Source organism: Miscanthus floridulus, chromosome 10 (assembly GCF_019320115.1).
Source record: "Miscanthus floridulus cultivar M001 chromosome 10, ASM1932011v1, whole genome shotgun sequence".
In the NCBI taxonomy this organism is placed as follows: domain Eukaryota; kingdom Viridiplantae; phylum Streptophyta; class Magnoliopsida; order Poales; family Poaceae; genus Miscanthus; species Miscanthus floridulus.
The window spans coordinates 77,927,796-77,939,588 of record NC_089589.1 but is presented as its reverse complement, the minus strand read 5'-3'; the positions used below and the strand labels follow the sequence as shown (position 1 = coordinate 77,939,588).

Below are 11,793 nucleotides of genomic sequence, written 5' to 3'. Positions count from 1 at the left end.
AGTGGAACTTATTCGTGGATTTATTGGCTACAAGCTCTAGTTTGGTTTTGGTGAATTGATGAAACCATAAGTGCTAACCTAGTTTCTCAAGTGATCATGAGATAGGTAGCACATTCCAAGTGGAGAAGCAAATAAAGATCATGACATGACGACGGTGATGCCATGGTGATGATCAAGTGCTTGGACTTGAAAAGAAGAAAGAGAAAAACAAAAGGCTCAAGGCAAAGGTATAAATTGTAGGAGCCATTTTATTTTAGTGATCAAGACACTTAGAGAGTGTGATCACATTTAGGTTTGATAGCCGTACTATTAAGAGGGGTGAAACTCGTATCGGTATGTGGTTATCAAAGTGACACTAGATGCTCTAACTCATTGCATATGCATTTAGGATCTAGTGGAGTGCTAAGACCCTTGAAAATGTTTGTGAAAATATGCTAACACATGTGCACAAGGTGATACACTTGGTGGTTGGCATATTTGATCAAGGGTGGTGAAGTTAGGGAGCAAGGGTAAGAAACTCCACCGGCGGAGTGCGGACAGTCCGATGGTGCCACCGGCGCCCTAGACAGAAAAGACAGAGGTCACTAGGAGTGACCGGACGCTGGCCATAGTTGGACCGGCGCGTCCGGTCAGATGTATCAGCGAAGACGCTGGCGTCGGTCAAACGACCGGACGCTGGGTCGCTCTGCGACCGGACACTGGCAGGGTGCGTCCGGTCAGTGCTGACATACGCTGACGTGAGGCGCACAGAGGAGATGATAAGTGACCAGACGCTGGGTGAGTCCGGTCGGGCATGACCGGACGCGTTCGGTTGTGAAAATTCACGTTTGGAACCTTACTGGAAACGACCGAACGCTGAGGTCCAGCGTTCGATCACTTTCTAACTGATGTGTCTGGTCAACTGATGACCGTTAAAATCTGACGAATAGTATTTGAAGCAGGGGACACGTGGTGTGAATCACGTGATCGGACGCTGAGGGCCAGCGTCCGATCGATTGGACCGGAGCGTCTGGTCACCCCGCGTTATACCCAGTGAAGGGGTATAACGGCTCTATTTCGTGGGGGCTTCTATTTAAGCCCCATGGCCAGCTCAAGCTCTCTCTCTTGGCCAATTGCATTGACATAGCAACCTTGTGAGCTTAGCCAAACCCCTCCCACTCATCTCCATCATTGATTCATCATCTTTGTGAGATTGGGAGAGAATCCAAGTGCATTGCTTGAGTGTTTGCATCTAGAGGCACTTGGTGTTCGTGTTTCGCTGTGGGTTTCGCTTGTTACTCAGTGGTTGCCGCCACCTAGATGGCTTGGAGCAACGAGGATCGTTGAGCGGAGAGTGGTGATTATCTCCGGCTCCGATCATGGTGATTGTGAGGGGTTCTTGACCTTTCCCCGGCGGAGCGCCAAAAGGTACTCTAGTGAATTGCTCGTGGCTTGTGTGATCATCATCTTGTGTTGGTTGTGCGGCACCCTATTGAGGGTTTGGCGTGTGAAGACAATTAGCGCGTGAACCTCCAAGTGAGTGAATCGCCACAACGAGGAGTAGTTTGCCGGCAAGCAAGTGAACCTCGGTAAAAAAATCATTATGTTCATCATTGATTCCGAGGTGATTGGTCTTCATTGTTATTCATCCTTGTGATTGATTGGTTTCTTCATCTACACGGGGGTATAACCTTCTTGATCACTCTCTTTACTTTACCATAAACTAGTTGACAAGCTATTTAGTGTAGCTAGTTGTAAGAGCTTGCTTGCTTGGTTGGTGTGGCTCTTTAGTTAGCCTTTGAGAGCACACTAACATAGGGTAGTGTTATAGCTTTTGTGTGTATAGACACTATCTAAACTAGAATTGTGGTAGGTGGCTTGCATTATGAGTAGGTTAGCGCAACACTTGCTTCGCCTTATAATTGTCTAACCATTTTATTAAGTGTTGTTGTAGAAATTTTATTAGGCTATTCACCCCCTCTCTAGCCATTAGGACCTTTCATTGGCGCACGAAAGAAATGGATATCGGAAATCTCTTCCTGCCGGTATAAAAAATGATCTTAGCCGCATCACGAAAAGATCTACACAGTAGAGTTTGTGAGCCTGCGACGCCATGCTCTCTGTGACTGTGTAAATTTCACGAACTTAGCTTTTTGGATTAAATGTCATTTTAATGTCGGTCATATACTTTTACAATATTGTTATCTTATCGTGCGATCCGTGTGTTTTTAGTACAAAAGTTTAGCTGTCCCGTAGCAACGCATCGGCACTAACCTATTTACATATATACTCGAATCTGGATTTGTTGGCGCATGAAAGAAATGGATATCGGAAATCTATTCCTGCCGGTATAAAAAATGATCTTAGCTGCATCACGGAAAGATCTACATAGTAGAGTTTGTGAGCCTGCGACGCCATGCTCTCTTTGACTGTGTAAATTTCACGAACTTAGCTTTGTGGATTAAATGTCACTTTAACGTCGGTCATATACTTTTACAGTATTGTTATCTTATCATGTGATCCGTGTGTTTTTAGTACAAAAGTTTAGTTGTCCCGTAGCAACGCACCGGCACGAACCGATTCACATATATACTCGAATCTGTGTGTGCATGATTATATGAAGATGCAGTGGAACTTATTCATGGATTTATTGACGCATAAAAGAAATGGATATCGTAGAATTCTTTCTGCCGATATAAAATATTATCTTAGCTGTATCACGAAAAAATCTATACAGTAGAGTTTGTGAGCCTGCGACGTCGCGCTCTCCGTGACTGTATTAATTTCATGAACTTTGCTTTTTGAATTAAATATTATTTTAACGTCGATATTTAATTTAACAATACTGTTATCTTATCGTGCGATCCGTGTGTTTTTAGTATAAAAGATTTAGTTATCCTGTAGCAACACATGGACACGCTACCTAGTGTATCTGAAAATGTTAAAACGACTTATAATTTAGAATAGAAGGAGTAGTGTATTATTTAATTTGCACGTAACATAGAAATACATTTTAACACCCGTAAACCATAGAAATATCTAGATCCTCTTACATAAAAACTAAACTACATTAGAATAACCGTTTTCGTACATTTTCCTCCACGAAATATATAGCACAAGGAATATTCCAAAGACCAAATTTGATACACAAAATACTAATATGTTATATGGAACCCGCCAAATGGAGCACAATATCACTCTTGCACTATCCTAAAATAGTACTGAAAAGACGAAGGACTTTTTGTTCAGGTGGTCGCATGCGCGTTTGTCCATATATGGAGCTGACCCCACCATTTGGTATTCATTTATGGTACCCATTTATAGAAAATTAAAAAGCTTATCCCACAATATTCTGCTGAAAATATGTCCAACAAAATTTGCCAGAATATGTAGTAATATCAACGATAAAGCTGGTCATTGTCCAGCAAAATTATAGTTTGTACACTGAATTAATTGATATTGTCTCCCCTAAAAAATAATGCAGGATCTAATGAATTAGTATCATAGGACTTGGATTAGTGCTAGTGTCTGTAGAGTATGCAAACAGGGACAAATAATACATCACCCGTTGATTCCCTGAAGCTGCACAGCACAAATACGAGACATCTTTTTCATTTTTAATCTATTCTTTTTTAGTGTATTTTTATCATACATCTTTTTTTATACCTAACTCACTAATGGGAGTGGTTAAAACTATGTTCAACCTGAATTTTAATTTTTCCCTATTTGTTTTTAGTAAAATGACATCTATTTTCTCCTAGATTATGTCGAACCTATGAATTTATTTGTTTCATCCCCCTTGTATCTTACTGTATATATAAATGTCCATTTTTTCATTTGCAAAACGTAGGATGTTTGGATGGTAACAAGCAAGATTCTTTTAGAATCGGTCCATAATTATTTTGAAAGTCTAATCAATTTTATTTCAAGCTTGAATTTGTTAGCCAGAAACGAAACAATGATGAGTTTCTAAGATCAGGCAATGGTGGAAACTAGGTTCTTGATTTTCTTACCATGTGGTTCAAGAGAAAGATGAAGATAATAAGGCTCCTGAATTTTATGTGAGGAGAGTGGAATGAGGCTGGTTATAGGATTTGATGAAAATCCGCTGGTCGCTACTGGGGATTTTTTTTTAATTTTAACCTTTTTCGAAACTAATTTCAAATCTAACACGTCCGATTTTTTTTTAAAACTAACACTTTTGGCCGCGCCTATTGCCCTGGCGCGGCCAAATGCCTGTGTCGCGCCATGCATGGTGGCGCGGCACAGAGCTGACGTGGCGGCGACCAGGAGCGATGACCGCTAACGGGGCAGGGCCTGCCGCGCCACCCATCTTGGCGCGGCAGTGCCGCGCCACCCATCGCCAGGGGTCATGGCGCGTCTGGGCCAAATAAAACCCCGCGGCCGAGCTCCCGGCCGCACGCACCCCTGCCTGCCCGCCCGCGCCGCCAGCCAGCCGACGCGCCCCGCCGGCGGCCATCGCCCGCCTCCAGCGCCCGCGCCTGCCCGCGCCCACGCCGCGCCCGCGCCGGCCGCGCCCAGCCACTCGGGCGGCCCTCGCCCTCGCAGCATCCGCGCCGGCCGCGCCACGAACCTCGGCGCGTCGAGGCCGCCCGCTCCTAAGGTACCTCCGTCTCGGTTTAATGTTATTATGATTATTATTGTTTTAGCATAATTAGTTTGTGATATACGTATGTAGTTTTAGTTTTTAGGTTAGGATTTTGGGTTTAGGGATTGATTAGGTATTTGTTATTTAGTTTGTAGTTATTGATTTAGTTAGGGATTGTAGCGATGTGGTTGTCACCGGTAGATCCGGTTATTATTTAGTTTATAGTTAGTTATTTAGTTAGGGATTGTAGCAAGCCGGTCGAGGGATCGTATTCCATTCGAACGTTTCGATCGTAGGTTCATCCTGCCGTGGCCGTAACGCTGAGCGTAACTGGCTCCCTCGCTTCTTGGTTGGCTTTGTCGTACTACGATCTCTAGCCTCTATCCACGTCCCTAGCACATGACCATCGGGCTTTACCTCTTTTGCGCGCTTGTTTATCCTATCCTTGTGCAGATTTATTTTGGGTTAGAGTGAATATTTTACTTTGCAATGCTATATAATGTTAATTTGAATTTTGTTAATTTGAGTACTCTAACGCTTTGTTTATCAATTTGTAACAGGATGGCCCATCCCATGCAGCACCCGTTGTACCCCATTCTTGAGGTGGAGTACGACGACCAGCACCGAGCACACATCTTGAGTGACAACGACGCAGAGGTGGCCTTGCCTCCTTTGAGGCCCTGCACGCACACCAGGGCGCACCAGTGGGACAAGCGTTACGCGCCGTACATACGGCGTGCCGGCTTCCTCGAGCTTATCCGTGTTGTCAACCACGGTCTTCCGCCCCTTGACCCAGCACTATTTACCGCAGTTGTAGATAGGTGCGAGTGCATTCTATGTACGTAAACTTTCTTGTAACAAATTTGAGGCAACTAACAGTCGTTCTATTCTTATAACAGGTGGAGGCCTGAGACCCACACGTTCCACCTACCTTGTGGCGAGATGACCTTGACGTTGCAGGACGTGAAGGCTATTTTAGGCCTTCGGTTGGGGAGACTTCCAGTGACAGGGATAGTTGACAACGATCACTGGAGGGAGCTGGTGGCTCAGTTTACTGGCTTTGTTCCACCGGACGACGAGGCTTCCAAGAAAAATAAGTGAGAAATTCAAGCCTATTTAATATTTGCATCGCTTTCCTGCAGCCATCGGGTCTCATTTTCTTTGGTAAATTTCAGGAAAACTTCTGGTGTTTCGTCGTCCTGGATCACGGAGCGCTTTGATTACTTGGACCCACAGGCTGAGGAGGCTCAGATCGATAGGTTCGCTCGAGTGTGGCTCTGGCACTTTCTTGGTGCTTTCCTCTTTCCAGACGCCTCGGGCAACACCATCAGCTGGATCTTCCTTGACATACTACGCCAGCCGTGGGAGAACATAGCGGCGTACAGCTAAGGTAGCGCTGTCCGGGCATGGACGTATTGACAGCTATGCGTTGCCTGCCGTCGCACCTCAGGGTATGCGAACCTTGGGGGTTGCTGGTACCTACTCCAGGTTTGGTGTTGGGAACGATGGCCCGTTGGGAGGTACCTTAATATGGGTTTACCGGTAAGTACTTGGGTTCATTATATTCTTCGATATGGTTACATATGATGAGTTTATTAATGGCTAATTCATTATCGTGTTCAATGCAGCAATGGAACGGGCAGCATACATTCCCTACAGCTCTGTTTATCTGGACGGAATCAGAGTTAGTTAGAGGGAATGCGAGGTACAAGTACAGGGAGTACACGGATGGTCTCGACGTCCTGACACAGCACCAGGTTACGCTCTTTTTACTATCATACATGTGTCTTGTTCGATCTACACTATATCACAGCCTAACTCAATTACGAAATGTTCAGGTGCATTGGTGTCCTTGGGATGCTACGGAGTTCCAGAACTATCTCAGTCCTGTCACTAGGGACGAGTTAGAGGAGTATCGCTGCAACGTCCCTCTTATTTTCTTCCACGTGGTCGAGATTCACTACCCCGTCAGGGTCTGCAGACAGTTTGGAAGAATGACAGGCTGCCCACCACCGCTTTACTCCACCAACCAAGTATTGCACGGGTGCGTTACTTATTAATAACAGAGCTACAATCCAGAGGTGTGTGTGGTAGAACTAACATCGTTTTGTTGTAGGTTTAACCGCAGGAAGAGGTACAAGACCAAGGATTGACGCGTGACACACAGCGCGTACATCCACTTGTGGGAGACCAGAGAACGGCAGCCGGTCCATGCGGGTCCTCCACACGACCAGCACACCTTCGACGAGTACCTGCGCTGGCTTCATAGGTCTATGAGGACACATATCAAGCCCCCGTACACTAAGGAGGCGATTGACGAGGACTCGGAGGAAGATATGATCGAAGATGTGTACGACGTTGCCACTAGAGAGAACACACAGCTATAGAGAGCCCCGCTACAAAGATACGTGGTAAGATACTTGAATGGTACAATTTGTTATCCATTTGGTATTAATTATGTATACTAAAAATGTTCAACCGCGTTTCTAAACCCAGGCGACACAATTGTCGAGACTGTCCAACGAAGCAGCGTTCTGACTTCACGAGTCTAGAGGGCAGGGGCCAGGCGTTCTCGAGGCTTTTGTGGAGGTAAACATAAACTAGTCTGTTCCGAAATTGTTTCTTTAGTGTATATGCGTTTGTGAAATGCGCTAACTTTAACGTCTATTTATGCAGAAGATGAAGAAGAGCTGCAGGAAGCTAGCTCAAAAGTTGAGCTGCATGGACACTCCTTATGAGGAACCGCCACTCCCAGCGCAGTCGGGTGGTACGTCTTCAGCCTCTTTGAGGACGCCAGCCGACTCTTCTCAGCCAGTGACAGGTGCTACTTCCGCAGTGCGTACACCACCACATTATAGCGCTGGGAAGGACCCTGCAATCGAGGACGACGACGACGACGAGTGGGAAGATTGGCCGCAGGACAAGATCGGCATGTCTCAGCTAGGTGGTGCCCCGCTTGGCACCCAAGGAGCATCACATGTACTAACAAAGGTAGTTTCTTTAAATACGTAGGCTACATGAACTAACGATCACAAAGAATTCTAAGTAATCGTGCATATCACATACTTGCAGGGTACGAGCCATACGCACCGGCGACGCGACCGCACCGACGTTGGCTACACTCCCAATGTGTTGCCAACAAATCCGAAGAGACATAGGCGTCCGAGGAATCCTTACACTCCTGGATCTTAGTTTGTTAGGTCGAACTATTATTGAGGTCCGAAACTTGCAGGCTTATTTGGTTATGTTATATCGAACTTAAGTCAAACTTATGTGGCAGCTTGTCAACTTATGTTATTTGCTTCATATTCGTTTCAATGCGTCGCGACATCACTGTTTGCGAGATTAAGTAGCAACTAGTTCAAAAAACGGCTTTCAAAAAATATTCGTTTCAATCCGATCCAATTTTTCATAATCGATTAGTTAACATGGTGTTTAACCGTATTATGAAAGACGAAAAAATATCAATTGCCTTATCAATTTCTCTATTCGGCCTTGAAAAAATTTAACAAAATATAGAAACAAATTCACTATTCATTTTACGTCAAACAATACTTACAACAACTCCCACCATCGACGCGACGCGTTCCGATTAAACTGTCCAGGTACCGCCGGGTTGGCGGCGGGCGCGGCGGGCAGGCTTGCTGCTCAGGCTGGCATGACTGGCTGCGGGGTTTTATTTGGCCCAGCCGCGCCATGACCCCTGGCGCGGCACTGCTGCGCGCGCGGCAGGCCCTGCCCCGTCAGCGGTCATCGCTCCTGGTCGCCGCCACGTCAGCCCTGTGCCGCGGCACCATGCATGGCGCGGCACAGGCATTTGGCCGCGCCAGGGCAATAGGCGTGGCCAAAAGTGTTAGTTTAAAAAAAAAATCGGACGTGTTAGATTTAAAATTAGTTTCGAAAAAAGGTTAAAATTAAAAAAAAAATTCCTACTGGGAGCGACGACGAATCGACGGAAGAAGCAAGGAAGCTGCTATGGCTACTCTTATCATTATCAGGCCGCCCGACGACGTCACGCGTGACCGCCACAATTCTGCTAGCTGACCAGTGAAATCAAGGAATGGCGGCTTCGACGTTGGTCATACACATAACTGCCTCCGATCCACATCCACACTACAGGTCCAGGACGTGAGGAGGACCTAATCAGGGACCAGGGACAGGGAGGCTATAAATCCCCCGTGCCTTGTCTCTCTCAGCGCCGGCTAGGCTACTACCTCGTCGAAAACATCAGCTACCTCGATATGGAACAGCAGCATTACCCCTCCTACTGTTACCCTGCCACTGCCAATGTGTCTTCCGCGCCGCCCGCCATCGACGCGACAGACGACAGCGACATGCTACTGCAGCTTGAAGCCTTCCTCCTCGGCACCGACGACGCTGAGCCCGCCGCCGAGGCGGTGTCCTCCGACTGGTCGTCATCCTCCGCCCCAACTTCCTCAGATGTGGGAGCGGTAACGAAAACCACCGTGAACACTGGCGACAATCAGCATCGGGTCCCGGGTACGGATGCCTCCAGCTGCAGGGAGCGGCAGGCCTTGATAGGGGTACGCAAGCGGCCGTGGGGCAAGTTCGCGGCCGAGATCCGCGACTCCACGCGCAAGGGTGCCCGCGTGTGGCTCGGCACCTTCGACACCCCCGAGGCCGCCGCGCTGGCCTACGACCAGGCCGCCTTCTCCGCGCGCGGCGCCGCCGCCGTCCTCAACTTCCCCGTGGAGCGCGTGATGGAGTCGCTGGGGGCGCTCCAGCTCCAGCTCCCCAGCACAGGAGGTGGTTCCCCTGTCCTCGCGCTCAAGCGGCGCCACTCCAAGCGGACGCGAAGGCGCAAGGTCGTCGTCTCACCTGTCATCGACGACGTCAGCAATAATACTTCCACGGCACGGTTGCAGCAGCAGCCGGTGCAGCAATGCTGCGACGCGTCGAGCTCCAGTATGGCTGTGGCTAGTGTGCCGGAGCAGCAGACGACGGTGCCCGGCCAGTGCCACTGCGGCGTTGTCGAGCTAGAGTACCTTGGCGACGATTACATGCAGGACCTCCTCCGGATATCATCCGAGTTGGATTATTATTAGTTGCCACTTGGCAGGTTAGAAAAAAAAGAGCAGCATGGCCGTCATCGCCATCATCGTCACAACACCAGCAGTGTCAACTGCCAATCCAATGCCATAGCATCGCGATCAGCCAGCTGAACCAAATCGTAACCTTGGTAAAAAATCTTGATTGAAACTAAGGCTTACTAGGCAAACTGGTCTAAATTTTTGGATCCTATTATAATTGCTTCTTGGCATATTGGATGTCAGTAAATAATATGGAAATTGATGGTATAAAGGGTTTATTCTCTTCTGATAATCATTGAACCTACCCATCGGATCAGCCTTTATGACTTTCCAAAACACTTGTTAAAGTTTAGTAGGGACGACCCATCTAGTCTAGATGCTTTATTGTGTTCTATATACATATTGAAAGTGGAACGCATAACCTCCACTTCTTTGTGGGTACAATTTGTCCACACCGCAAACTTATTGAATGTCATCCACTCTATTCTCCTGCAAAGATTTTTTTTTTCTCACAGTGGCCAAACAAATTTTGGTATTATTAAGAAATATGTTCTAATAACTTAGCCTAGTCAATATAAAATCTTGCTATTCCCTTCTAGTTGGAAAATATGTGTTTTCCTATGCTTACCACAAACCACAGCCAATAAGTTGGAATAGACATAAACTTTCGTATTAACACCAATAGAATCTTAGGTGATGGCATGGGTGGTCGCCTGCCGGCTTCTAAGCTATCGAGCAAATGGTTAGCTTTGTTCACCGTGCTATTGAACCTCATGGTCGCTACTACAAAAATCATGTTCACACTTTTGTTTGTTCAGTGGGCAATTGATCTTGACCGTAGTATAAGCCAATGGACCCAGGGCTAAAGCCATCGTACCGCTATTATTTGCTTTTGCTTCTATTTTTAAAAAAATTCGCACAAACGTTATTCAATTTGAATATTTTCACATAGTTGATTGAAAATTTACATAATTCTAATTAGCAAATCTCTGATTCACTAGCTTGCATAATGCAGAATTAGTGATGAGTCATTTGTGCCTAGTCACTAGCTAGAGAATGCATAAATGGGGTTCTTTTTCCCCTATATTTTGGAAATTGCAAACTAACGTAAACTAATAATATGTATCATACAACTTTGTTTCTTCAGTCACAAACACTACAAAAATTTTTTTCGAATATATACACTCTACAATTAGTAGAGTACATGATGGTGTCAGTTCAATTGCTGTTCAAGGGTGGTCATCTCCTCAAGTGCCACTAGACCCAGGCTAAGGCCATTACTGAATTCAAAAACCTAAGAAGGGTCCTAACGGTTTGGAATGCAAAGCTCCTAAGGCTAGCCTTGATCATAGATAATATCAAGTTGATCCTACATTTCTTGGAGACAATAGAAGTGCTTTGAGACCTATCACTACCAGGATGGAACTTCAGAAATATCATCACTAAGAAGCTTATCATCTCCCTTTCGAAACAAAAGAGGACTTACTAGGAACAAAGAGGGAAAATAAGATGGGTCAAAAAAAGACATGCAAGAACAAGGTTCTTCTATGCACATGCAACAATCAGACATAGGAAAAATACAATCACAACCATTCAAGATAGCTCAGGAACCACCTTACAGATTCATGAAGATAAAGCAGCTCTTTTGTGGGCCTCTTTCAAAGAAAGGCTTGGTGTTCCAGATTTTAATCAAATGGTCTTCAACCTTAGGGACCTCATTCAACCAGCTGATGGACTATGCTCACTAGAGGAACCTTTCACTAAAGAGGAGATTCATAGCATAGTGGCCAAACTGATTCAACAATGAATTATTAAAAGGATGTTGGCCCTTAATAATTTCTACAAACTTTGTGATGCTTTATTTGCTGAAGAAGTTTGCTTGAGGAGCATAAACAACTCACACATCACCTTGATTCCAAAGAAAGTAGGGCCTCAGAAAGTCTTTGATTATAGGCCCATCAGTCTGCTTAACACTTGACAAAATTGTTAGCCAATAGATTACAGGAAATCATCAAAACCCTTATAAAAAAAATCAGTATGGTTTTATCAAAATCAGAACTATTCAAGACTGTTTGGCTTGGGCACTAGAGTACATTCATATTTGCCATAAATCTAAAAAGAATTTGATCATCCTCAAGTTGGATTTTGAGAAAG

General features: G+C 45.7%; 1 protein-coding gene across 1 annotated transcript; it reads left to right on the top strand.

Moving 5' to 3' along the window:
• Positions 1-6,041: 6,041 nt before the first annotated feature.
• On the top strand, positions 6,042-9,654 carry LOC136488909 (ethylene-responsive transcription factor 15-like). Its single transcript, XM_066485681.1, has 4 exons — positions 6,042-6,108; positions 6,217-6,272; positions 7,265-7,355; positions 8,708-9,654. Exons 1-4 carry the CDS (start codon positions 6,042-6,044, stop codon positions 9,652-9,654), a joined length of 1,161 nt encoding a protein of 386 aa, XP_066341778.1.
• The last annotated feature ends 2,139 nt before the right edge of the window (positions 9,655-11,793 follow it).

Bases quoted from the DNA above. Each gene is read 5' to 3' on its own strand.
- LOC136488909 (XM_066485681.1), top strand. From the start codon at position 6,042: ATGCGAACCTTGGGGGTTGCTGGTACCTACTCCAGGTTTGGTGTTGGG. The intron at 6,109-6,216 runs GTACCTTAATAT...TGTTCAATGCAG, and splicing joins GAACGATGGCCCGTTGGGAG to CAATGGAACGGGCAGCATAC. The intron at 7,356-8,707 runs GTACGTCTTCAG...TCCACACTACAG, and splicing joins ACTCCCAGCGCAGTCGGGTG to GTCCAGGACGTGAGGAGGAC.